The 25,525-nt window shown below is 36.6% G+C and overlaps 1 protein-coding gene across 1 annotated transcript in view; it reads left to right on the top strand.

Annotated features, from left to right (window-relative positions):
* DIAPH3 (diaphanous related formin 3) overlaps positions 1–25,291 on the top strand; it is a 250,366-nt gene extending 225,075 nt beyond the window's left edge. Inside the window, exon 29 of the mRNA XM_050905747.1 lies at positions 24,879–25,291. Coding sequence (XP_050761704.1) covers positions 24,879–25,135 — 257 coding nt within the window. The 3' untranslated portion in view covers positions 25,136–25,291. The remainder of the gene's footprint in view (positions 1–24,878) is intronic.
* Positions 25,292–25,525: the final 234 nt, after the last annotated feature.

The following is a 25,525-nucleotide window of genomic DNA, read 5'->3' as shown; positions in this document are numbered from 1 at the left end:
CACCACATATGGGAACATCATTATATAAGAATGCCATTCCTCTGCTTAGTGGTACAAAGTATTCATGGTACCATCTGCAGGTGCTTTCCCAAGTTTAGGATTCAGAAGGTGCCTTCTCAATTTAGCTTTATTTTAAAATTCCTTAAAGATGTATACACCTACAATTGCTTAACTGTCCCAGTTATTCTTTATCATTCCCTGTCCCTAATTAGCAACCTTTCGTCAGTGAATGCACTTGTACAGACTCTTAAGAGGGATGGGAGATGACTGTCTACACCCTTCTCCAGTTTCATATTCTGTAGATGATTTTTAACTGTAACATATCTAGGGGACAGGTAAAATTTAAGTGTTCGTTTCTGTGAAAGTAAATCTTCATATCTACTGCCTATTACAGAGTACTTTGGGAACTTATTTGCAGTGAATAATTATGGCAACAGACATGAAGCTATCTTATCTTAGTGCCATTTGGAGGACAAACTTGTTTCTTAACTATGGTGCGTTCATATGAATGTCTAAAGAAAAATCTCATTAATATTTCAGATTGATTCCACTATGGATAGACAGCAAAACTATAGTTTGCTTATACAGGAGAAGGAATAAAAGAAGGATCAAATGACCTGACTGCCGTATTTCCACCTCTTCTTCTAGACAAAGCAGGATCTTACAGTTATATGATACTGCTGTTCAAGAAAAGGCCCTTTTCTTGTTGACAGGTTAACTGAAAATTCAAAACTTCTTGGCAACTACAGTTCATTTATAATCTTGTTCTTTTTCTGTGATATACACGTAGGTGTATTTATGAAATACTCTGTCAAACTACTCTCTAGTTGTCCATGGCTATTTTTGTTAAGTATGTTCAAATTCTGCTCCAGATGAGTAAATCTGTTGTGTTATACGCATTATTCAATTTAGGTAATTTTAATTTCCACAGATTGCAAGTCAGCCAGGTTTATTACAGCTTAAGACAGTTTACTAGTAAGGAGTCTCTTTCTAGTGCATGGTAAGGTGGAGTTTCTGTAAGTCTAGTTCTACAGAAGTATGTATGGTCTGTCACATGCACATCAGCCTGCTAGAGCAGAGATGCTTATGCTTTCACAGAAGCAGCATTTTCTATTAAGTCATCCTCACTTTTGTACTTCAATAAGAAATCTAGCCTTCCAGAATCATGCTGCAAGTTGTGATCCATTAAATGACCAGCTAATTCTGACCCTCTATATAGTTTTCCATACTAGTAATAACTCCATCTTCAGTTGTTACCACTTTCATCATGCCTGCTATCCAAAATGCATGTCATCTTTACAGGCATATAGCTGTTCATTCTCCATCATCTCTTTTCCCTTAGGTTTTACAGGATGTTCTCATTACTTAATTTCTGCTTTTTTGCCATGAGTCAGCCTTCCAAAATGTGAGCATGTTTTTGTAACTGGGACTTTCATGGCCACTGTGTTTATTGGAAACCTGTGATCTACTAGATTAGATCTTAGCATGTCTGTAATTGTAATTGTTGAGTTCTTTCAAATGTTTTTATAAGCAGAACCATTCTAAGTTAGAAATCTGATTTCAATTTTAATTGTAGGGAGAAAAAAACCCCATGATTCTTGAAATATCTGAAGGATGCAATATGCACATTAGCTTGGGCTGAGTTGCACATCGTGAAGCCTTTCAGTCGTATTTAGGAATAGCTCACTCAGCCATATTTTGAAGTGCTATGTGGTAAATTTATTATAATACATCAAAGGGGACACTTCCTGTATCAACTTTCTCAACTTTGTGACTAAACGAAGGAGATATCACTCTCTCTAGGCTAAGGAAGGCTAAGTTTAATCTGAGTTAGTGTTCCAAATAATAGGATTACATATTTTCTGTAGTTTTCACAAATTATGAAACTGCCTTTTAAAATAAGTTATTTTTTGTTCAAATATAGTTTTAAAGAAATATTTTAGATGTTTGAAAATTTGAAAGGAACATTGTATAATGCAGTGTTGCAGAGCAGAACCTCTACTGAAATGGTAGACTTGAACAGAAACAGCTTTTGTGGTATTGCTGTGAAGGATGACAGTATTTGAAATAAGCAGGGCTGCTAAACTAGATGGCTTCTTTGGTTGTGTTTCAGAAATAACTACAAGTTGGGATGAAATGATACTTAACAGCATTTAGAAGATGCCCACTATTTATCTGAAGAAACATTTTTGTTCCTAAGAGGTTGTATTAGCTGATCTAATATAAGAAAATAATATTGGAGAATGACAGGTGTGCAGCAGATTTTCCTTTTTGTTAACCCTGCTCAAGCAAAATAATCACTTTTCTATAGAACCCATTCGTGTAATATTTTACTTAATTTGGTAGGGGAAGAAATTCCATTTGAAACTGCAATCAATACGGTACTTCTAAACAATCAGTGATAGCTTATAAGTGATGACTGTTCTCAGTACATTTTAAAGCAAATCCAGAAGTACCTTCTTATGATTCTGTCATCTGCTAAAATCATTCAGTCTTTACATACCAAGCTTTCATTTATTCTTTATGTTGCAGAATCCATAAGACTTATTCAGTAGCACTTAACTTTAATAGTTCTTCTTCATCTGAGTCAGTAAGAATTACAGAATTTAGCTCTTAAGCCTTTTTTTATTTTGAAAATGGAGAGGAGAAAACGTGAGCATTCAAGAAAGAAATAAGTCATATAGGAAAAAAAACACAAGAGAAATAAAATGCTCTGTGAGCTTTATTGTTCTTGAAGCCTGGTTACTATGTATCTGTGTCCCTTAGTTGACAGACTATTTAAGTGAATTTTACTGGCTAGTCTGCATAGACTAATCATACTGTCCTGCACGAAATGCTTGGGCATTTTTTGTGTTATGTTTGACTACTGAATTCAGCTGATGTGATTAAATGTCACCAAGGTTGAATTATGAAGTTTGAATCTTTGTATCTAACAGCCTATTTTTTTGAAAAATTTTATGATCCAATTTAAACAACTGTATCTCACCTTGAAGCTGGGTTTGAACCAGATGACCTTGAGAGACGTCTCCTCCAACCTAAATTATTCTATTATCTGAGAACTATGCCTCTTTATTAAATCTTGTAGAATTAAAACACATAAGCAAATTTTAAAGTTACTAGCCATGCAAATGTCTTGAATATAAAGGATTTCTTTCCAGAAGCCATGTAAAAGTTCTGTTCATTAATTTTTATTAATATTTTCATATTCATATAGAAAATTAGCAGCTCCTTGATTAACATAAAAAGATATTTTGTCTTGCATTCCTCAGGTTCAGGTTTTAATGAGACACTAGACATTTCAGATAAGTGTGTCAGGAATTTTTTTAGGGCACCTATTCTACAGTACCAAAGTCTTCTGTACTTCTGTTTCATATCAGCAGCAGCCTTGGTATTTCTTTGCGCCTTCTTTATCAGAGAAATTTGAAGCTTAAAAGGCTTTATTATTTTTTTCCGATTGACTTCCTTTTTAGAGTGGTAAACTAAAGTATATATTCTTTGGACTTCTTTATGACTGTCATTTCATTGGTCATGTAACTAAAACACTATCTTTACGTGTCTCCCTAAAATCCCACAGGAAAGTTATTTATTGGGAAATCATCTAATCCTAAATTTTATTTTGTGATTTTTAAGCAGAATCTGTTTACGTTCATGGCAAGCTGAGCAGTTCTGCAAGCTATACTACTGTGTTTTACCTGCTGAAGATTCACTTGCATAGCTTCAACAGATCACAAATTTGATTACAAAATTTAGCAATTCTGGCCCATGCTTTGGCCAAGAGATTTTCCCTAAAGTACGTATTGTGATCATTACAAGTTTTATCTATAACTTTTTTTTTCTCGCAATAATAGGCGAGATCAATTAATAAAGATGGAAAAATGTTTTGCATTGGTGGAATTAAGCTTACCATAAATTGAGTAGCCTACCTTGTCACATTCAAATTGGAAAAACAAAAAAAACACTGTCAAAAATTCAATTTAGCATTACAGAGATTACTGCAGTATAACAGCCCTTTATCTGTAGTAGTGTATGAAAGCACTTCTAACAGTGCATCAATTTTCACAGCCATTTAGTAGATTAGAAAGCAATTGTAAACAGAGTAAAACCCACATTAACTCCTGTCAACAGCCTGCCTTTTTCTCAGTTATGGATTTGTTTGAAATAACAGTGAAGTCTAAAGTGATTGCATCAACATCACAGATCGTATTATAAATATGAATGAACCCATTGTAATGGACTGCATAGTAATATATGGCAGGCATTTGTCCTCCTCATCAAAGTAACAGCTTTTGTAAAGGAAGAATAGCTGTGACATAAGGAAACATGTCACTCTACAAGAAATTATTCCTCCCGTTGTGAAACAGTAACTGCATCAAGCGACAGGTTTTTAAACTGTGCCTAATTTTATATTATAGTAAAGCACCATTAATAAGTGTCTGGTATTTCTTTTAACTGAAATCAGCTGAAAGCTATGTAGAAAAAAAAATCAAGTCTCTTTAAATAAGCAGTTATTTAAACAACATTACTGCTGTTTTGGGGGGAAAGAAAGAAAGAAAGCAGTTATGCATGGTTTTGTTTACTTTGGAAAATTATTTTTGCTTAGCACTGCTTAAAAGCAATAAATTGTAGAATCTTAGAATGGTTTGGGTTGGAAGGCACCTTAAAGATCACAGGCAGTGAGAATGAAAAGAATACTGGGTTTTTTTCTGAATAGGAAGTCATCAGGTAGCGCAGTGATGATTACAATAAACTGATTTACGGCCAGTGATGAAAGTTGATCTTCAAAGAATTCAAGATTCTTCCTATTCAATATCATCCAGAGCAGGGTGTGTTTTCCATTTTTTTCATTTCTCCAGAGGGTTATTTTCCACAAGAAGATGTCTAATGTCTTTAACTAACACTGGACACTAGACATTTCCCAACGCCTTTTTCTAAAAGGTGTACTAGTGCATATCTTTTTAATTGCCTCTGTCTATTAGAGTATTCCTTATAGTATTAAATAAGGACATTTTCTCTCCTACTACTCAAATGCTTTTGTTAGAAAACTCTGGCTACCAATGAATTGTGATACAGCTACCACAGTCTTACTTGCAACAGTATGCATCCTACTATAAACCAGTGTTTCTCTGTAGTAAAAAGGACAATACTGTATATTTGAGTTCCGAATTATCAAACACAGGATATTAAACACTGAACACCAAATTTTCAAATGAGGACAAACATAATGTTTCCTATTCATGGGAGTAAAACCTGTTAGTAGTTACAAAGATAAAAATACAATTTCCTTTAAATTGTGAGGATGAAATATGACAATATTTACCTTCAATCAGCTGTTGCATATCATTGTTATTTTTTGAAATATGGCAATTATTCAATGAAACATTTTACGTGAAGATTTTACAAAAAAAGACTTTAAATTTTGTCCGAGAAAGCTAATGGTTTTCTCCACAGAGTTCGTATATCTTCTTTGATAACCCAGGTATAATTGTAGCTTCTAACCTTCAGATATTTACATTTAAACAAAAACAGGTCCAGGAATGGTGATTTCACATTAGTGAACATTCTGCTTTACCCTGTAATAGGGGTTTTTTTAATGTTTTATTTATACTTTAATGAATATAGCAAGAAGATGTAATTAATATATTTTTGAGAATAAAATACTTAACTGATGCTATATCTAGATTTATGTTATTTCAACGCGATAAAAAAAATCTCATGCTTTGGTAATAACAAAGGACATTTAATTAGACTTAAAGAGAAGCAATATGAAGCATCAGTGAAAAAATATACATCAGAGAGGTTTTTTGTCATAGTCGTGTCATTTCTTCATTTGTATTTTTTTCTACAATGTTTCTTCAAACCTAGAAAATGCAGGTGATTGAGTGCTTTCTTAAATTGGACCCAGTATCCTACTGTATTGAAACTCCCTATTGTTAAATGCTCCTATTTAGTGGATTTCGTGTCTCCAAGTCAAATAAGTCTGCACAAAATTTAAGTGCTGTTCTGAGCCCTAGATTTATGTAGTCATAAATTAGGATATCTTGCCTTTCCCTATCCTTCCTTTCCCTATGTGCTATCAGGTGCAGCTGAAAATAATTTTCCAAAACTCTCTCATCCATCATAAGTGTTTAATTCTTTCCAAGACACTTTATCATCAAATGCAGATTCATAGATAGTCAATGTTTTATATAAATACATATAATTAACTGTATCTCACAGTAATTTCATTACAATTAGCTATCTTACTAATCTGTCTTTTTAAAGAAGTCTTAAACACCATTTAAAACCAAGTGAAACTACAAATGAAAACAGTTGGTTGAAACTAGAACTGGTGAAGGTCCCAGGGTTAGAAGGCAAGCTATCTTCTCATTATGACCTGATTTAGAATGAAATCCTCACAAAAAGAATTGCAGTTGAAACTAGTCTATTGTTACTGAACCAGTGCAAGTACAGTCTCCCAATGACGTTCACATCGCCCTTAAAGCAGCCAAGAATTGCTATTCTCTGAATAGCAGAAATGTCTTCCCATGGCAGGTGAGGACTCCCAGTCCAAGATTTATCAGTCTTTCTGGCTGGGAAGTCGTGTCAGTGCATCCTCTACAGCCAGCCAGCTATCATCCACAACGCTGCTCTCAATGGTGTCTGTCTGTCATATACTCCATTTAGCTACTTCAGCCCACTTCTCTATCTGACTGACTTACACTACTTCTGTTTGAAAAGACTTTTTTTAAAGAATATCGGTCAGAAATTGCCATTCAAAGCTGGCAGTTCTCAGGCAGGTTTAGACACATGTAAAGCAGGTAAATAAAGTTCACGGTCTGATGTAGGTATATTCTACTTAATTACACGGGATCTGATTTGCTTGCCCTCACTGTCTATTTAAAACTAATCTAAGCTAGGCTCTCTCTCTAATCAAAAGAAGGCAATAGATATCTAAAGTATGTGCTTTTAATTGTGCTCTGAAGATTGCCTTTTTCCCTTCACTAGTCCCTTGACAGTGCAATCTCTTTGCCATTATTGTCGTGCAGAGTCAGGCATAATGATTCTGCACCGGGGCTACCATACTCTACAACAATTTTATTTTAGTGAAATACAGCACTAGTGGGTGCATAGGATCTGTAGACAACATCCCACACTTTGTGTTACACTCAAAAATTATGTAGTTTGTGCAGTTAGTATAGTACAAAACAACCTCAGCCACCTACCAATAGTTTATGTACTTGCCTATAAAAGAGGTGTCTCCTAAATTTGAAATACATTTCAGCTGGATCTTTGTGTATCACAGTCATTCCTACATGCATGAAAGAATATGGAGCTGTGCATAATCTGATGAGCGAAATGGCATTTCTATTTTAATTCTGATGGGCATAGGTAATTTGGATTTGTTTCTGAATGAAAGATGGAATATATTGTTAAAGTCTATTAAACATAATGAAAAGACTAATCAAAATAGTCTTTTCAAAAGATTGAGTCCTAAGTAACTGCATGTGTTTGTTTCATACCAAAAATACCTCTGTGTTGGTTTTTTATTATTATTCTTGCCTTTCCCATGTTGAAACCGTAATGCTTTTCTTTATTAATTCTTTAGCTTTATGTTTTATGGAATAATTCAAATTTAACATCATATTTAGTATGTTTACAAGCGAGAGGCAAATAATCTTTAATATATGCGTAAAATATGATGATAAGATCCAATGAAAATATTTTGTTTACTGCTTATTTTGAATGGCAATGAGACTATATGAATTAAAGCAGTGTTGAATAACAGGTGCTGTTATAGTTTTTTTATCACTGCATACTATTTTTATCCTTTTTTTTTAACTTGCTGCATACTTTACAGAAGCACTGTTATGGGGTTTGGTGGGGGTTTTTTTGAGACTTCATAAAATATTTTCATGGGCATCAAATCACTTTTCCTTCAATTCTTTCATCTAATAAGCTAGCTATCTTACTTAACAAAAATTCAAACACACAGGACTGAGTAATATCTAAAAATCACAGAGTTGCCTTGCCATACAAAGCATCACATTTATATCTTCATGCCTAAAGACTAAACTTAAACACGTAGTCCTCTGTGGATGTGAGATTCTTAAGTTTGAAGGTACACTACTGGAGTTTACAAGTTTTGCATGGCCAGGACTAAATCTAAGCCAACTTCAGTTTAAGGCAGTGATGATTTTCCTGTGAAGGGTAGGATTCCATATACCAGTACAGAAGCAAGATTCATTTATTTTATAGGCTAATTTTAAATCTAGAATATGTTTCAAGCTTGTCCGAAGCTTGCAAAGCTACGCAAAAGTATGGGTATCACAAATCTGTAAGAGATAGGAACCTAAACAACTATAAGATCTATGTCTACTTAAGAAAAAGGTTAGTGAACATGAAGGATTTTTAAAAAGGAAAAAATTGTGATAGCTAATGGCTGAGCAGCATACTTAATAATGGCAACTTTCACATCTACAGTTCTCGTCAGTATTTATATACAAAACAGTTCCCCTGTTTATATCCAAACTGTTCACTGAAGCAACCAGAATATAATTTGTTTCAATTCTATTCTTTATGCAGCCAGAAAAAGCTTTGTGAAATTCTATAGCTTGTGTTAAATAGGTGGTGAGATCAATACCCATAATGTTCTATCAGGCCTTAAAATCACCAAATCTGCACCCTGTCCTCCCCCATAGAGAATGTATGATCTCTACAATCTGCTGTCACTGTCCAGACTAGGAAGTCCACCTTTTATGCAGACTTTGCTGCAGTCAAAAGTCGGAAGCTTCCAGATACAGAAGTTACCTTTAGATGTCTGGAGTGCAGGCATTCACATCCGAGTTAGTTACTGTAAGCTCTCTTGACCTGTTTGAAGTATCTACATTAGGGTGAAACGAAGCGCAGTTTAGAAGTGCTTGTTTCTCCTCATTGACTGTGAAGGGAGCCTAAGGCAACCAGCACAAACTCATTCAGTCCAGTGACTCTCACATTGGGATCAACGGCCTTTGGTTAGGCACAAGGACGCACAGGACTAAGCATGCTCTTGTTTCAAATAATTTTATACAACACTGAAGAAAAGAGCTGGGTTTGTTTCTGTAGCTGCAATACGTATGTATCCATAGTCAATGAATTATATGTATTTCATAGTTGTAATTATAATAAACCCAGTTAGATTTGTGGTTTCTGATTAGAAATTTAACTGAGAATATTTTAGAGTATTCATTACCACAATAAAAAAAGAGTTAGTTAATTTAAAGAAAAAGGAAATGCACCTACACAAATGTAATCAAACTTTTGGTTTAAGCTGTATACTCTTAGATAACAAATGAGTTTAAATTTATACATCCACTGCAGTTTATTGAAGCTGTCCTGATTTTAAGCTTAACTTACAGAAAAAATCTATGTGGTTAGTAAGCTCAGAAAAAGCAAACATTTTCAAGAGAAGATGTCAGATAAAGTCTCAATTGCAATAGCTGAATTCTTAGAGGTAGAGGACATTCTCCCTTCCCCAGTCCCTTTCCCATGGTTTTTCTCAGTTAAGATGGTTCTGGAGTAAAAATATATAAATATCTGGCCTACTATTTTTGCTCCAAAATTTTTACAAATGTCTTTGGAGTCTGCTGAATTGTTATTCTTAACACTGCTGGCTAATGTTGAGAATCTAGATTTGTAAATGGTATTATTTTAGTACACAAAACTGAAAATTATATTTCTTCTATAGGATGTTACTCTGAAATTAATACTGACGTGCTTGAGATCTGCGTTTTAATAAATTTTGCTTAGACCACAGTGAGCTACTGAACATTGGGAGATTTTTCAATAGCATTTGTTTTCCTTCTTAGCATTTAAAGCTATTTGGGTATAGCATTACTCTTTTGAAATGAGCACTAATGAAGATGCTAGAAAAGATTTGAGGATATAACTCTAGCATATTTAGTATAAGTGAGTAACTTAATTGATGAGCTAGCAATGTGTTTACAGAACATATTCATTCTAGAAAGAAGTGTCATTATGATAATTATTATATGTAGTATGTTTCCTAAAAGGTGGTTTTAGTGTCTCTTTAGAATATGGTAGGAGAAAAAGAATTTTCTTTTTTAGAATTGTGCAATGATCGTGCCTATATACAACGTGAGAGTAACCTGTGGACATTCTGGTCTGTATGAATTTATGTACATGTAAGCTGTATGCTTACCTTGTGTTCCAAAAAATCTTTTCAGGTATTCTCAGTGGTCTTAAATTTTTGAAGAGTATCCACAAAACTTCTCCTAATTGGCTGTCTTCCAGTATCTTCAGTTACATAGGGAATAACAGGGGGAAACAAAAGTGAGGATATTTCTGAATTTATTCTTCTTCAGAGCAATCGAGTGGTTTCCATGACAGACTAACTTGGTTCTGGAAATAGGTTGTTTTATGGGTTTTTTTTGTCTACACTGAGTAGGCATCTATAATCAATACAGTTGCAAAGTAGTAACCATCAGTGATTCCACACAATTGGCAAAGCTCACCCAAAAAGCAGGTTGAAGAGCACAGACAGTGCAAAGAATGTTTCTACCATGAACAAGAACTGACTATGGCTGGTTTAAAGGCAGTTCAAGTGTGTCTGCACATTTACACGTGAGAAGGAAATGCAGAATACATTGCTCGGATGTGATCATGGGGTATGTGCTTGGAGCTAAAGTCTAGGCTTGTAGAGGAGTGTATGCCGATATAAACTGATACAGTGAACAACTGAACAAAAGCCTAAAGAGAAAAAAATGTAATTGTGTTAAAGTCTGCCTTGAAAGTCTTAAATCTGTCATGTGAACAGCTTTGGTCAAATTTAGATATACAATGGCAGCTGAGTGAGTACAGAGTTGTTACAATATCTGCAGTTTTACTGGGTGTGCCTGGGGTGGAGTTAACTTTCTTCATGGCAGCCTATATGCTGCTGTGCTTTGTATTAGTGACTAAAACAGTGGTGATACCACACCAGCGTTTTGGCTATTGCTGAGCAGTGCTTGCACAGCATCAAGGTTTGCTCTCCCTCCATCCCCAGAACACACACAGCAAGGAGGCTGAGGGTGGGCACGAGGTTGGAAGGGACATAACCAGTACAGCTGACCCAAACTGATACTCCATACCATACGATGTTATCACGCTTAGCAATAAAAACTCAGAGAAAGGAGGAGAAAGGGGGAATGCTCGTGGTTATGGCATTTGTCTTCCCGAACAACTGAGGACCTGCTTTCCAGGAGGTGGCTGGACATCTGCCTGCCAATGGGAAATAGTGAAGGAACTCCTTATTTTGCTTTGCTAGCACACACAGCTTTTGCTATCTGTATTAAACTGTCATTATCTCTGTCCACAAGTCTTGTCGCCTTCCTTCTGTTTTCTCCTCACCCCATGGAAAAGGGGAGTGAGCAAGAGGCCAGATGGGTGTTCGGCTGTTGGCCAGGGTCAACCCAGCACAACAGTAATTCTTTTTTAACATATTACCTTACAACCTTAAACATATTTTGAGAGGATTGCATTTTTTTCCGACTTCCTTCAGAAAGTCAGTTCACAGGTTTTATGCTTTAATGTGTCATAGTATGAATAATATTTAGTTGAATGCCCAGAGGAACTGAAGAAAGAAAAACATTAATGCTAATTCAGATAAACTTCAGTGGTCTTTGCTGTAATCTGTTGTCCTCTGAATTCTTGCACTGTTCAAGCAATTACATTTAACATGAGAATACATTTGACCATGCATGCTACAGAGAAATAAGTTAAGCATGTGTTTTTCTCTTTGTGACTGACTGGACTTGTGTATTATTATTTTAATTATCCCTCAGGCCATCTTCTGATGTGTGATCGTGAGCAGGTCAATGTTCTGCAAGTCCTTCAGCATGACAGTTCATAGAATAATTATCCTGCCATCACACCTTGATTCATTGTTACGTTGTTTCTTGGGCTTTCTCTCTTACTCACATTTGCTTAGCAACCAGATCACACATCTCTTATACTTATTATTCAAGTAATCACCCTCTGCAGCACATAGATGCATCAATTCAAGCTTTACAATGAAGTATATTGTTCTATGTAGAATCCTCAGGTGTCAGGAATTAAAAATTGATTTTAAATGGTGCAGGCCTCCTTCAAATGGCTAATCTGTGTTTATATTAAGCAAACAAGCATGCTAACAATTCTAAACAAAAAAAGTGATAAGTCACAATCAATAGGAAATGGATGATAAAATTATATTCTGTTCTTAAAGTGCATAGACTTTTTTAGAGATTTACCAATTTACATGCAGCTCTGAAATGTCTGTGTGGCGAACATCTATTTTAGGTATGTTTTTTCAGATGCAAATCAATTTTGTATCTGCTTTATTTACTCTTACCTATATTCTTTGTAAACATTTTCTGGCTAATTTTCAGATTTGGGTAAATTTCACAGCAAATTATTATTGGAATGAAACTCCAGTACCCAGAAGCTGTCAAGATGGTTCAGTGATTTAATGTTGGCGTCCTGCAGCTTTGACTGTAATCAGCAGATGCTCTGGCATTACCATAAATGTTTTCTTAACCGTCTCTGTCAAAAAAAAAGAGATTTTTCCTGTTTGGAGTCTGCTGTTTCTGATTAAATTCGGTTTGGCTTCTTTTGCATAATTAATATACCATGATGATCTCTAACCATTTGTTTTTAATATCACTTTTGGGGATAAACACATTTGCAAGGCTGCTTCCTAAGTCAGAACAGAGAAAGGAAAACCAAGTCTATGTGTAAGAATCCTTTGTTTCAGTGGCTTGAGAGGTCTTACTGCCTTCTGCCTTGATTTCTCAGTGAGTGTAAAGGGTTCAGTTTTTCAGTCTCTCTTATTTTTTCATATTCTATGTAAAATTTTCTCTCTGAGTTCCTCTGTAAGCGAGTGTCGTAGTTTAAGCCCAGCCAGCAACTAAGCTGCATGCAGCTGCTCACTCACTCCTCTCCTCCCTGGTGGGATGAGGAGGAGAATTGGAAGAAAAAGGTAAAACCTCGTGGGTTGAGATAAGGACAGTTTAATAGGACAACACAAGGAGAGAAGTAGTAATAATAACAATAGTACTAATAAAAGAATGTATAAAGTGAGTGATGCACAATGCAATTGCTCACCACCCAGAACCCAATGCTGAGCCTGTTCCCAAGCCACAGTTTCTCCTCCTCCCCTCCCCCAGCCAGCTCCCCCAGTTATATACTGAACATGACGTCATATGGTATCAAATATACCGTATGGCTAGTTCAGGTCAGCTGTCCTGGCTGTGCCCACTCCCAGCTTCTTGTGAAAATTAACTCTATCCCAGCTGAACCCAGGACAGTGAGAAAGGTTTCTTCTGTAAGCACAAAGATGTGATGCGTCTTAGATTTCTTGACATTAAAAAAATCCCCTCTTACACAGCAAGATTAACTTCTGTTAGCTGGTTATAGCTAAACAGTAATTGCATGCAATTGATTCGGAAAAGAGGAAATGAAATGCTACAGTTGGCTTCTGATGTTTTTTACATACCAAAGTGGCTGCTAAGAGTCTAATTGTTAGAATATAGGGCAGTAAACATGTTCATCACGTGAAAAATGCATACCATTAATGATGTTAAACACAGCATTTTGAATTCACGACTGGATTAATTACCCATGACAATGTGTCTCAAATTTGTCTCATATGATAACTCAGTGATATATGGAAGAGTCAGTAAAAGCTATCTTTAACAAATAATTCATCTTTTCAACTCTGTTGAAATCCTGGTCCCTTCTCAAAGCAATTTGTCACACTTGCAAAGTACAGTTGTCGATGTCAAATACATGTATGGCTGGAGCATGTGCAGAGTAGAAACATTTTTTTGTATCCCATCTCTCTCCACACATGAGCAAGGCCCAATTACAGTCCATCCCAAAGAGAGGAAATAATTAAGTGAAAGCACATAGCATTAATTAGAGCTTCATATAAAGAGAGAGAGAAGAATTGTCAAAGGATTATGTATGCAATCTTGCAGAGCAAGGGGAAGATGAATCACTTTTCCTCTGCCTTCGTTTCCCAATATTTAGTTCTGTGTGAGGATCTTCTTGAAAATGTACTGTTTCCTGCTACACAGTTTCAATCTCCTTGATAGCATGCTTTTGACTGTTTTCTGCAGAGTTTTGTCAGAGGAAAGAAAGGACCATAATAATAATGCTTGAACAATTAAAATTACATGAACTAAGATGATTCAGCTTCATCCCATCTCCAATGTGTTCATGAAGGCAATCTTGGATGTTAGTTTATACATGTTAAACTTCGCAATCAGGTCTGCTTCTGTCTTGTTGAGAAGCACCCATGCTATAAAAAGCACAGATATCTTTAAGCTGACATCAATGTTGTGTAAATCTTTTTTCGATCTACTTAGGATTTGGAGTTCTCATAAATACTTTTCCAGGTTAGTAAATCACTACAGTCTCATCTGTCATAGCAACAACAGCATGCAGCGCTGTCTGTTGCCCTGCTTCCCTCCAGAGACTTGTTTTAAAAACATTTTAAAATGAGAGGAGCCTGAGAGCCGTATGCTATTCTTGCAATCTTTTGGATAATGGTGAACGACAGCCCACTGTGACTGTGACCTGTGTGGGCAAGAACTGCCCCAGGACATTGGTCCGGTACCTGTTACAGGAATGTGAGAAAATTGTGTTTCTACTCAACTGTTAAAACTAACACCCACCTAATTTACTTTCAGCTCTAGCCTTTCATCTTTATGCTGCTCCCAGAAACATTTGCAGGGCTCTGTAGATCCCCCTTTCCCTTAGAAGCAGATTGATTCCTTAGGAGAGAAGTGCAATAGGTGATGAGGGAAAAGCAATTTTTCCCATCGGTTTGATCTGACATTACAAAATATTTACGCTCTACCTTCAGGCAATGCAACCTACCAATACTCTGATTGCTGATATGAACTTGGGAACGGAAGTTTGGGCTAAAAATAAGAAATACAAATTGTATGGTTTTGTAGCAGTTATTAGAATAGTTAGGGAATAGCTTGTAAACATTTACTATCAAGAATAGTAGATAAGTAATAATTTAGTGTTAAATTCTTAAGGCAATTACTAGACATAGTTATATAGGTTTTTTTAAAAATGTTTATGCTAAATAGTAAATACTTAACAGAAACAACAACATTTCGCAGTGAGTGAAATGTCATAAATATCAGGTCAGTCTTTAAGACTTGCTTTGTTGTTTGGATTTGTTGGGTTTTTTATTTTCCAGAGGTAGGAGGCTTCCTACTGTGTTTTTTTTCCACAACAATTGGTAAAAGAAGACACAAATTGTGTGTTTATTTTCCATTTTGGTTATTTTCATCAGCATATTACTTATCATTACCCATTGCAGCTGCCAGTGTCTTTCCTTTGATGGCAGCAGTCTTTATGCATATTCCTGAAATTCTTTATCAAAGTGTACCTTGAAAGCAGTATTCACCTATAGGTAGATGCTACGCAGACAGGTTTGGAGACTAAATGGATCTACTGCTCAGAGGCATCAGTGGCAGTTTAGTATGTGGCATCTACATATATTATCATCAGCTGAACAGAGGATAGCTTTAGACTATGGACCTCTATGTATCTTGTCACAGATCACTAGCTTGTACAGTCATAATTTTTTTCTCTCTTTTAACTCTAACGAGGATTTGGAATGACAAGCTACACTATACTTGTGAACAAAGTAAAAAAACAAATAATAAACCACATTTCAGGAATTTAAAATAGTCTAAATATGTTAACTTCCAGTTTTATCACTGAAATTTCCTGATGATTTCCTGACTTAAAGAAGAGAAAAAGTTGATGTTTATCCTATTTGTGCCTTGGGAGAAATCCCATAAACACCTAGGCTGCATAACATTTCTGGCCGCTGCCTGAAGACCCACTGCCACTGGGTATCCATGTAGATCAATATTTATCTTTTTACTCCCGTCATCCCAACATAAATAAGAAGATTAATTTATTATTTATTAATACTAAAGTTATGCCAAATTATTTATCCATTTTGAAATTAAGAGACTTACACATTTAGTTTTTTAAGAATGATTCAAACCATGTGCTCTAAAAATCAATAATGACCACAAAGTAGGTTTCTATTTTGGAAGTTTCCATTTTGTAGTTTCCTAGAAACTCCCAAATGTGCCTTCATTTGGGGAAAGATGCGTGAGAAGACACAGAAGATCCACTGTAATTCAGAGTGAAATAGGGAGGATGCCAAACTCCTAAGTCTGAATTAGCCATCAGACACCTTCAGAGGTTTCTTCTCTCACTTACATAAAAACCTTGGGTGATTCCTGTCAGTAGTCTGATCCACACTTTTGTTTTCTTTTCATCTTGACAGGCACTCAAGACTTTCATTTAAATCCCAGTAACTTAAAGTTGCATTTCTTGTAACAAAAGTCATTGCTGTATTAGAGCTGAGAATATATTAGTTTAAACAGAGAAATTGGTCCCAACTCAATGCAGGTGCAAAGTACCTTTGGAAAAGATAGGAAAAAGATTGAATGGAGTGATCAACAGGAACGTAAAGTAGTCTTTGAGAAGATGTAGGTAGGTAAGGGATTAAAAGAATTTTTAAAGGCTTTGCTTTAGGGCCGAGTAAAAGGGAGCTGGTCCAGCATAGTTCCTCTCATCACAAATTAGTTTGCTCACAGTTTGTAATTGATTTTCTTTGAAATTTAGTTTCTATAAATCCTCTATGCTAGCCTCACTTAGTGCTGACATACTCTATTCTTGCTTTTGAAATGAACAAAAAAACCTATAATCACTGTTTCTGAAAACTTTGTCTCATATCAGTTGAATTTACTGATTAGTATTTATTCCTTGTGTTTCACACCTTTTTAACACAACGCTCAAGAACAGCAGCAACTATTGAATGAACTGTGCATAAAAATTATTTTTTTTAAATGTTCCAAAAATCAGTAACACTTTTCCATGCCTCATTAATTATTGTCTGCTTTAGATTAGTCAAGTTGTGAGCATTTAGCATGAAATACTAAGGTGTAAGAAGTTACTTATCAAGCAAAGATCATTTGAATACAGCTACCACTCCTTTAGGTGTTCGGGCTGGGGCTACAGGGTGTAACTGAAATAAGTCGTAACAACACACAGCACTCCTTTAACATTTCAGGGACATTCTCCAATCCTACCCTTGTCAGTCACAGAAATTGTTGAAAAAATATGAAACTAATAAAAAGTGCCAATAAAAAGTACTTAAAGTATTTTCCATTATACTATCCAGCAAGGAGCTATCCCATTTTTTATGAGTGATGTTATGTAATAGACATGAACCTTCTAGCTATAGCAGTCTTTCATATTATGTCTAAATTCTGCTTCTGGGTGGTAAGGCAGGCTTTCGAGAAAATAATTAGGTCTTGTTATGTTGTAACGCCAATGCCAAGGTCTGAGAATGGTATTCAGAAGGCCAACTTTGGGCTGTATAAATGACATTAAGGAAAGGTGGGTGCCTGAAAAAACTCAGGGCTCACAACTGTCCACTATCTTAGGCTCTAATAGGAATGGGGAGTCAGTGCAGGAAACGAGACCCTCATTTCATACTTGAGAGGAAAACAAGAATTAATTATTTTCTTGTTGCCATTTCTGATAGTAAAAAGCCAAGAGTTTGGAATCTGGAAGTTCAAAATGACAATTTTCAGAATTGGTGGGTTTTTTTAATTGGAAAATTTAAAATAGGGAATGCTAGAAGACAGATGGAGTCATCTTACCTCTAAGCTATTGTGGTGGGTCGGTCTTGGGTGGCAGCCAAACTCCCATCCAGCTGCTCATTCAGTCCCCCCTTTGGTGGGGTGGGACAGGGAGGGGAATAGGAAGAACAGGAGCAGGAAAGCTCATGGGTCAAGATAAAGACAGGGAGATCACTTACCAGTTACTGTCACAAGCAAAACAGTCTCGACTTGGGGAAAATTAATTTATTGCCCTTTTTTATATGTATTTATCTGTGTATCTACTGATTTGGGTATTGGGAAACAAAAACAAAAAAAGAATCAAAACACATAGGGAAAACACACTCCTTCTGCTTTCTTAGGCTCGGCCTCACTCCAGACCCCTCTCCTACCCCCTTATTATCACCGCAGGTTACACTCGGTCCCATCAGTGAGGCAACTAATGGCACAAAGGGGTGCGAGGCTCAGCCGTGCCCTGTGCTGGGTCCTTTGGAGCCATCTGGAACCAGCTGTGTCCAGCACGGGGCAGCCCCTGGCCTCTCCTCACAGAGGCCACCCCTGCATCCCCCCGCTACCAAAACTTTGCTACCTACACCTAATACAGCTATCTACTTTAGAGCTGAAGCTAGACGCAGCTGAAGTGGGAATTCAGAACCTCCACCTTGTCCTGAACTTAAAAACAGAGGTCCCTAAAATGTCTGCCAGCAGTGGTCATGTTCAGCCTTTCAAAATAAGAGTCTGTGTAAGTAAATCTCAACCATCTGAAACATAAGCCAGTATTGCCCAGTTTACATCAGAAAAAGTAGTTCACGCTTAGAAACTGTTTTGCCGGTTTCCTCATATCTTCAGCAGAGCACCAGGGATGCTTTATACTTTGTTATCGGCAAGGGAACCTGTTACGACCCAGACCGGACAGACCAGAGGGTCGTAGAGGTTCTGGGATCCCCCCGGGCTAAATTGAGGTGAAACGACACCAAACGATCACTTTGAACGCTTTATTTGAACAATCCAAACTGTGGAAGGCGTAAGGGTGGGCAGCGTGGGTTGCAGCAAAACGTTCACGACAAGGGAAAAAAGAGAGGAAAAAAAAGAGGGGGAAAAGAAAAGAGATAGTCACCACCCTTGGATCCCGCGGCGTCGGCGACGAGCGCGGCAATCCTCCGGTGATGGGCGCGCGCAACGTGGCTCTTTGCAGTTGTATCTTTCATAGTCTAAATCTCCGTCCACAGTCACGCCTCCTGAAGACTTATATGGGTCCATTCCAGACAGTTCTCGACATATATAGTAGTGTTCCAGAGGGTTCTTTATCTACTGAGTATGTGCGATTTATTGGGGTGGTGGTCTTAGGGACTTTCCAAGGAGCTACAAGCCCCCTCCTCAAATAAGCTTTGTGTGGCCTCTGGCCATATGTGGTGGGTTACCAGGCTGGTTCTGCCAGAACACAGGACTGCACACCCTCCGGCACACCCCCTGTGTCCATGCCAGCCAACTTCTTGCTAATGGCCCTCTTTGTTATGCAGACTGTACCTTGGTTGCTACAAGGTTTGAGACATTGACAGACATTAACTCTTCCAGTCCCTCACAGAACCCTTTAGGAACATCTCCAGGCTAACTTCTCAAGGTCTTCTGTTTATTTAGATGGAGCATATGGGGGTATACACTGATATCCTCAGAAGGCCCATGGTATGTGACCGTTGTCTAAATACACTTGGTAAGGTTGCCTTGGGACATGCGTGATGATGCAGTCAGTGTAATTTGCCGAAGACAGACGGGACTTCCAGACAGAGGCTGGACTGCGGCAAGCATTCCAGCTTGTGGGAATGCTGTACTGCTGCATCCAGCATCAGCACATCGCGCTGCCGTCAAAAACACATGCTCTTTCCCCTGGGAAAACACATGAGCGCAGCACCAACATGGTGTTGTAGCTTTTCCCTGACTTTCAGTTCCATGCGTCAGGGACAGGGAACCAGAGACAAACTATGGCACCACACTGGGGAGCCAGTGGTGAGGATTATGGCTAGGGCTGTTACTTTTTCCAAGCCAAAGCCATTTGGCATGGGGGCATGCCCTCAAAGTATCTTCTAGCACAGGCAAGTCATGACTTAGAATGTAAAAATCATTTGCATTTGTGGTAAGGTTTGTATGTGTGGGCTTTAGAAAATCTCAGCGTAGACATAGCTTCAGGAATATGATGTAGTGTGTGGAGCACAAGCCAGGAAATATTCCACTGGGTTTTTGAGCATTTTTCCCTGTTAACTTGGTAAAAAATGTAATGAGGTTGTAACTGCAATTGTTCTTTCTTATGTTATGATTTTGTCATGCCCCACATTGAGATGTATGACTGTAATACAAGCGTATAATGTCACGTAATGCAGTTCTCCTGATTGTATTTGCAACTTTATTTTTCAATCAATGTACAAGTATTTATGTAAAAACTAAATATGTCCTTAGTATCAAGACTTTTATTGAGAAACTATGCAATGAAATAAAGCTTTTCAAAGTCCTTCTTTATTTTAAATATTTATTAGCTGTTTTTAAAAAATCTGTATCTCTATTTTAGTGGGTCTCTTGAAATCATTTTTGTTCTCTATTAAAGATGATATATGTAAGTATTATGCAGGATTTAAAAATCTCTAACTGATCATATTTTGCTTCCCCAAGTTCAGAGCAGGCAGGTCTCATACTACTGATTTTTTTTGTTCACATATAGTGCACAATTTCCTTTTTCTGAATATGAAGTATGTAGCCTTTAATAGATTATAAGCATATCATTATAAGTTATTCTATGCTAGGACACCATTTAAACTATGGAAAGCTATTAAGCACAATTTTCTGTCAACTGAATTTCCTGAGCATTGCTGTTAATCAAAGTAATTTTAAAAGTCTTGTATCTAGATGATAGTAGCTATTTGGCTCTAGGTTATGTGAATATGATTTTGAAATGTTTTTGATTAACAGCAATGTTCAGGAAATTCATATCTGCAAAAACCGAATTTTAATAGGTCTGAAGGACCCACAAGAGTTAGATATTGAACAAGGAAAAGAAAAAGATTTAAATGTCATGGAACCTGGACACTGAGACTTTAGTAGTGTACAATGCGATCTCTGCCTCACCTGTGCCTGGAAGCATTCAGTAGCAGTAAAGTCAAAACTATTATGGGTAAATGTCTTCTGACCCCAGCGTTTAGAAAACTTAAACGTGAATTCAAAGTTTTTGCTTTTTTTTTCATCTGCATAGTGATTGTTATGATACAGGTGAATGACAGGTTTTGATTACTAAAAGTGACCGAACATTAGAAACTTGTCTCAACCACTTCCAATATATACAGCAAATTAATAAGTTCTGTCTTTATCCAGTGATTTTTAATGTCTGATTTCTTTTTGTCTTGCTACTACCGGAAGGTACACCTTGCTACAGTAGGTGGACAAATAGTGCATCTCCAGAAATGTAAGCTTTCTTCTTAACAAGACTTCATGTAGAAGTGCCTTTCCATGAGTAGTGTTCTATTAACCTTCTATAACTTTATTATATTCAATCCTTTAAAAGTGTATTTGAACTAAGGTGTGTGTGTAAATATATTCATTTTATTCTGCAATTTGTTTCAAATATAGTTTACTGCCAAAAGCACAAACCGAATTTATGTATGTCCATGATGTAATGGTTCAAAGTAGTTTAGGAAAAGTCTGTTAATATCTGTATGGTTTGTGGATTTTCTGTGGGTACCCTTGTTCTAGAAACGTAGATTTAAAATGGTGGCCAATGTCACTAAGCCATCTCCTTGCTGTTGCAGGCAGCCATATCAAATATTGTCTTCAGAAACAGATCACGTTCCTGCTTATAACTGGTTATGGTTTTTTGCTCTCACTTCTATATATGTACATTCCAAAACTTCATTACTCTGATGGTTCAAAAGGTTTTAATTTCTAATAGAAATATATTAATGGCTGTTTATTCTTGTGCTTACTTTGTCAGTTAATCTCGACTTGGGCTTTTCTTGAAAGTAAATAACTGTATGCTTTATAGCCTTTATCACACTGAACTAAGGAAGTCCAGCTCTTCTACTGTTGTGATCAAAGTTACATGCTAACCTGCAGCAGCTTGCAGCCTTGTAGTTATAAATTCATATGCAAGGTGCATTGGCTTTTTTAAACCACCCGCTTTGACAGTTACAGGTTGAAAATGCACTTCTTTGATTTTACCACCATAGCATAGGATTTGAAGAAGGTGTGGTAACAATCCAAAGTCATGACAGTGGAATGGACGGGGTACCAAATCACCAATGCATGCAAGTTTTGAATCAGTGTGTGAAGCAGTACAGGGTGTTTAAGAGTTTGGGGTTAACACAAATTAATTCCTGCTTGATTAAAATAAAAAATTGGCAGGGTAGACATTAATATTTCTGAGGAATTAGTGAGACTTTTTACCTTGCTAGTACCTAACTAATTTTAAACTTTGACTTAAATGGAAGTGATCTTTCACTCTGATAAGAAGAATGCCACCAGCAGCATATATACCTCAAGTATTACAGCAGTTAATTCTTTAGGTGCATATTTAACAAAGTGAAATCTAGGACTGTAAGTAAATACGTATGCTTTCTGAGCCAGGCTTAGCGAAGTTCAGTGTTTCTGAATGAGATTCACAACAGCCAGTTTGCTAAGCAGGGGACCACCTACCTATACATCTGCTAATACTGGGCATGCACTTAGACATAGCCATGCTCTATGGAGAAGTTCCTCCTTGACTGAAAGAACATACACAGTAAAGATGCCACCTGATTTAGGGAGCAGCTGAAATAACAACTTTGAGATGATAAAACTGGATTTAGATAAAATATGTGTATCCAAATCTTTTTTTTTTTTAATTGACACTAGCTGCTCAGTATTTTTTGTAGCATGGCTGAGACCAAAGTGTTTTCATTATTTAGGAAGTGCTGCTAATCACTAGCATAAAGTGTCATGTATTAAGAACATGACACTTTGTGATTTTTCCAGTGAATCGTGGCATCTTCACTGCACAGAAGTTACAACAGATGAAACAAGGACTACTCACATAAACTGGTCAGTGACTAAGGCACTTTCCTAATCCCATTTCCCATTGTTGCAGGACCCCTTAGACAGAAGGGAAAGACACAGGTCCTTCAAGTTGAATGCTCCACTCATTAGTCTGTGCCTAGAAAGTCACAATATCAACATGATTGCTGCTGTTTTAAGCGGGGAAAAAGACACAGCTGTACCCAGCTTTACTCAGTCACTATCCCCACGCAACAATTCCAGATTGTAGGAAGCAAGCTATGGGACACACCTTTCTGCAAGGCTAAATCACTTACTGAGTGTCAAAGCAGGACAAGAGTTTAGATAGATCCCAACATCTACTACTTCTTAATAGCTAATTTGCAGCAGTTCCCTGCTTAGACTCTTTGCTGTTCTAAATCTCACTCTAAGGCACCTTACTCTGCCCCTCGCACACTATGAGAAACTGGGGAAAATATTGCTGGATTTTACTTTGAGGCCTCAGTTCGTAACTGTTCACCACCTCTGTTATTCAGTCTAGTTCATCATACCTCATTGATCCTCATGCTTGAGTATTTTGGGGTGGAGACTCCGCTGAACTGCAAAGTAGTTAAAACTTGGTTGTTAGTACACTTGAGAAGCTTACTTTCAATGCCTAATTTATTTTTGCCTTTTATAAAGTCCAACACCTATACTTAATCTCTGATTATATGACAATATGTTTTCTTCTACTTCAAAAAAATGTATTGATTTTCAAAACACCAAGTAGTTTTCCGACTGTCCCTAGACTGAATGTAAACAAAAAGGGCTATGGTGCAGCTAGTATTTTGTATATTGATACAGGTAGCATGCTTTTTCAGCCTGCAAATATGTGTTCAGAATCAATAAATATAAACATTTAAGTAGAATGGGATATTTAACAGTGTACATACCAGGGATATTTTAATTATATATGATGGGTTTATTATATGTAATTATAAAGATGTGTTCATCCCCAATCTTTGGGCTCCTGTGATTCAGGAAGACCGAAATGTGTGCTGCTGCATCTTCAGGGTCAAATTATTTTCCATAGTATAAAATAGAAATTACATTTTTCAGCTAAGTGCAAAATTCAGCTATTATCAAATTTTAATTAAGAATTGTTTATCTGATTTAGAAGATGACAGAAAGAAGGTATTTATTTTCCCCCACTTGCCAAAAGGTGATTGTACTTACAAAATTTGCTGAGATTGTCCAAGAAAGTGTGTAAAATCCTCATCCATCACCGAGAGCCCCTGGTCAGGGAATGACAGTGCAGTAAATATCTTCAGCAGCTGCCTTTTAATGTACAAGCTGTTTTCGGTAGGAATTTTCAGCACTCACATAAAACACACTGTCATGAGTGACTGCCTGTGCTCCAAAGTCATTACTATTGGGATGATGGAACATCTTTCAGCGAATAACCAAAAAACTTTAAATGTCATGTCAAGTTTGTTGAAGCCATTTTCAAGCCTTGCTCAAGGTTACATGAATATTGAGTACACCTGTTTTTAAAAAGTTTGAGATCTATGAGAGGGACCACTTATATGCTGGTTTTGAGAACAGTCACTTGATTTGGGGGGGAGGAATAAAAAAAAAAAAAATCTGTCTATTAATACATGTCAATCCAGCAAAGCTCCTGGATATTAACTGAATGCAACTTCTTGTGACAGTCAATGCCAGTGACGTTTAGCAAGTTATGCAAATTCTTAAAATTACTTAGCTGCCTAAAAGATCACAAAGGAAAGAAAAATTATTACAACGGATAATTAAATTGAAATAAATTTTTTTAACACATTTTAAAATTTGAACAATTAAAAAAATATGTAGGAAATGTAATTAACCAGATAAAACTTTGGAATACACTGAGAGGTGCTGACTACTCTGTTTTCTCTTTGACTGCAGTAAGAAAGGAGGAGCCTGTCGGGCTCTATCTGTGATTTTGTAGGAAATATGGATGCTAATCTAATGAAGTTATGTAAAGTCTGTATCACTTCCAAGGGACTAAGCCCACTGCTTTTGAAGTGATAATATTTTTTTGTCTTGCCTCCTTGGCAATCATTACTCCTTCTAGCACATCGTCTGCATGTAAACTTTTGTCTGATCAAGAGGTCTTTTTGTATTACAAAATATTGAAACTGAGTATTTTAATAGTGAAACAAGGTTTGTTTGGTTTATCTTCTGCAGAGAACCAGAAAGGACAACTAGAGAAGTCATGTTCGCACCACAGTATCAGTTTAAACTTGACAAGAAGCCCGGTCACCAAAGAGGTTACTTCTGATGTGGAAACAAGTTCTACAGCGTGGAACAAGGCTGTTGGGAGAAAGGAAGCCTGTCACGGAGAAGGCAACAAAGAAAAGAAAATAAATCGTATCGGGTCTCCTTCTAAGGGAGAAGCCATTCCAGAAGTAGAAGCTCTCCTGGCAAGACTGCGAGCACTATAGAATAATCATATAAAGGATTAAATCAAAGCTTAAAAGCAAGCTATAATATCCTACATCTTTAAAGATACACTAATTTTCTGTTATTGACATTACATACTTCTAAGTTCCTAACTTCTCTATAGATGAATGATCTACTTCTAAACTCTGTTTGCAAGACTGTACAAAATGATACTATAGTTTTGCATAACTGCAAGATGATTTTTATTATACGTTTTTACCTACTGAGCATACAAAAACTATCAGAAGAATACAAATACTAAATTATTCCAATGCACAATCCTTTTAGTGGACAAACTGCTGACCACACGTTTTGAGAGCTTCTCAAAATAGGAATATCTTTTAAATATTGTTAAATCATCATGCCTGGGAATAAGGGTCAGTAAATAACAG

This window comes from Gymnogyps californianus, chromosome 1 (genome assembly GCF_018139145.2).
Source record: "Gymnogyps californianus isolate 813 chromosome 1, ASM1813914v2, whole genome shotgun sequence".
Classification (NCBI taxonomy): Eukaryota; Metazoa; Chordata; class Aves; order Accipitriformes; family Cathartidae; genus Gymnogyps; species Gymnogyps californianus.
This window is presented reverse-complemented; position numbering and strand designations above follow the sequence as displayed.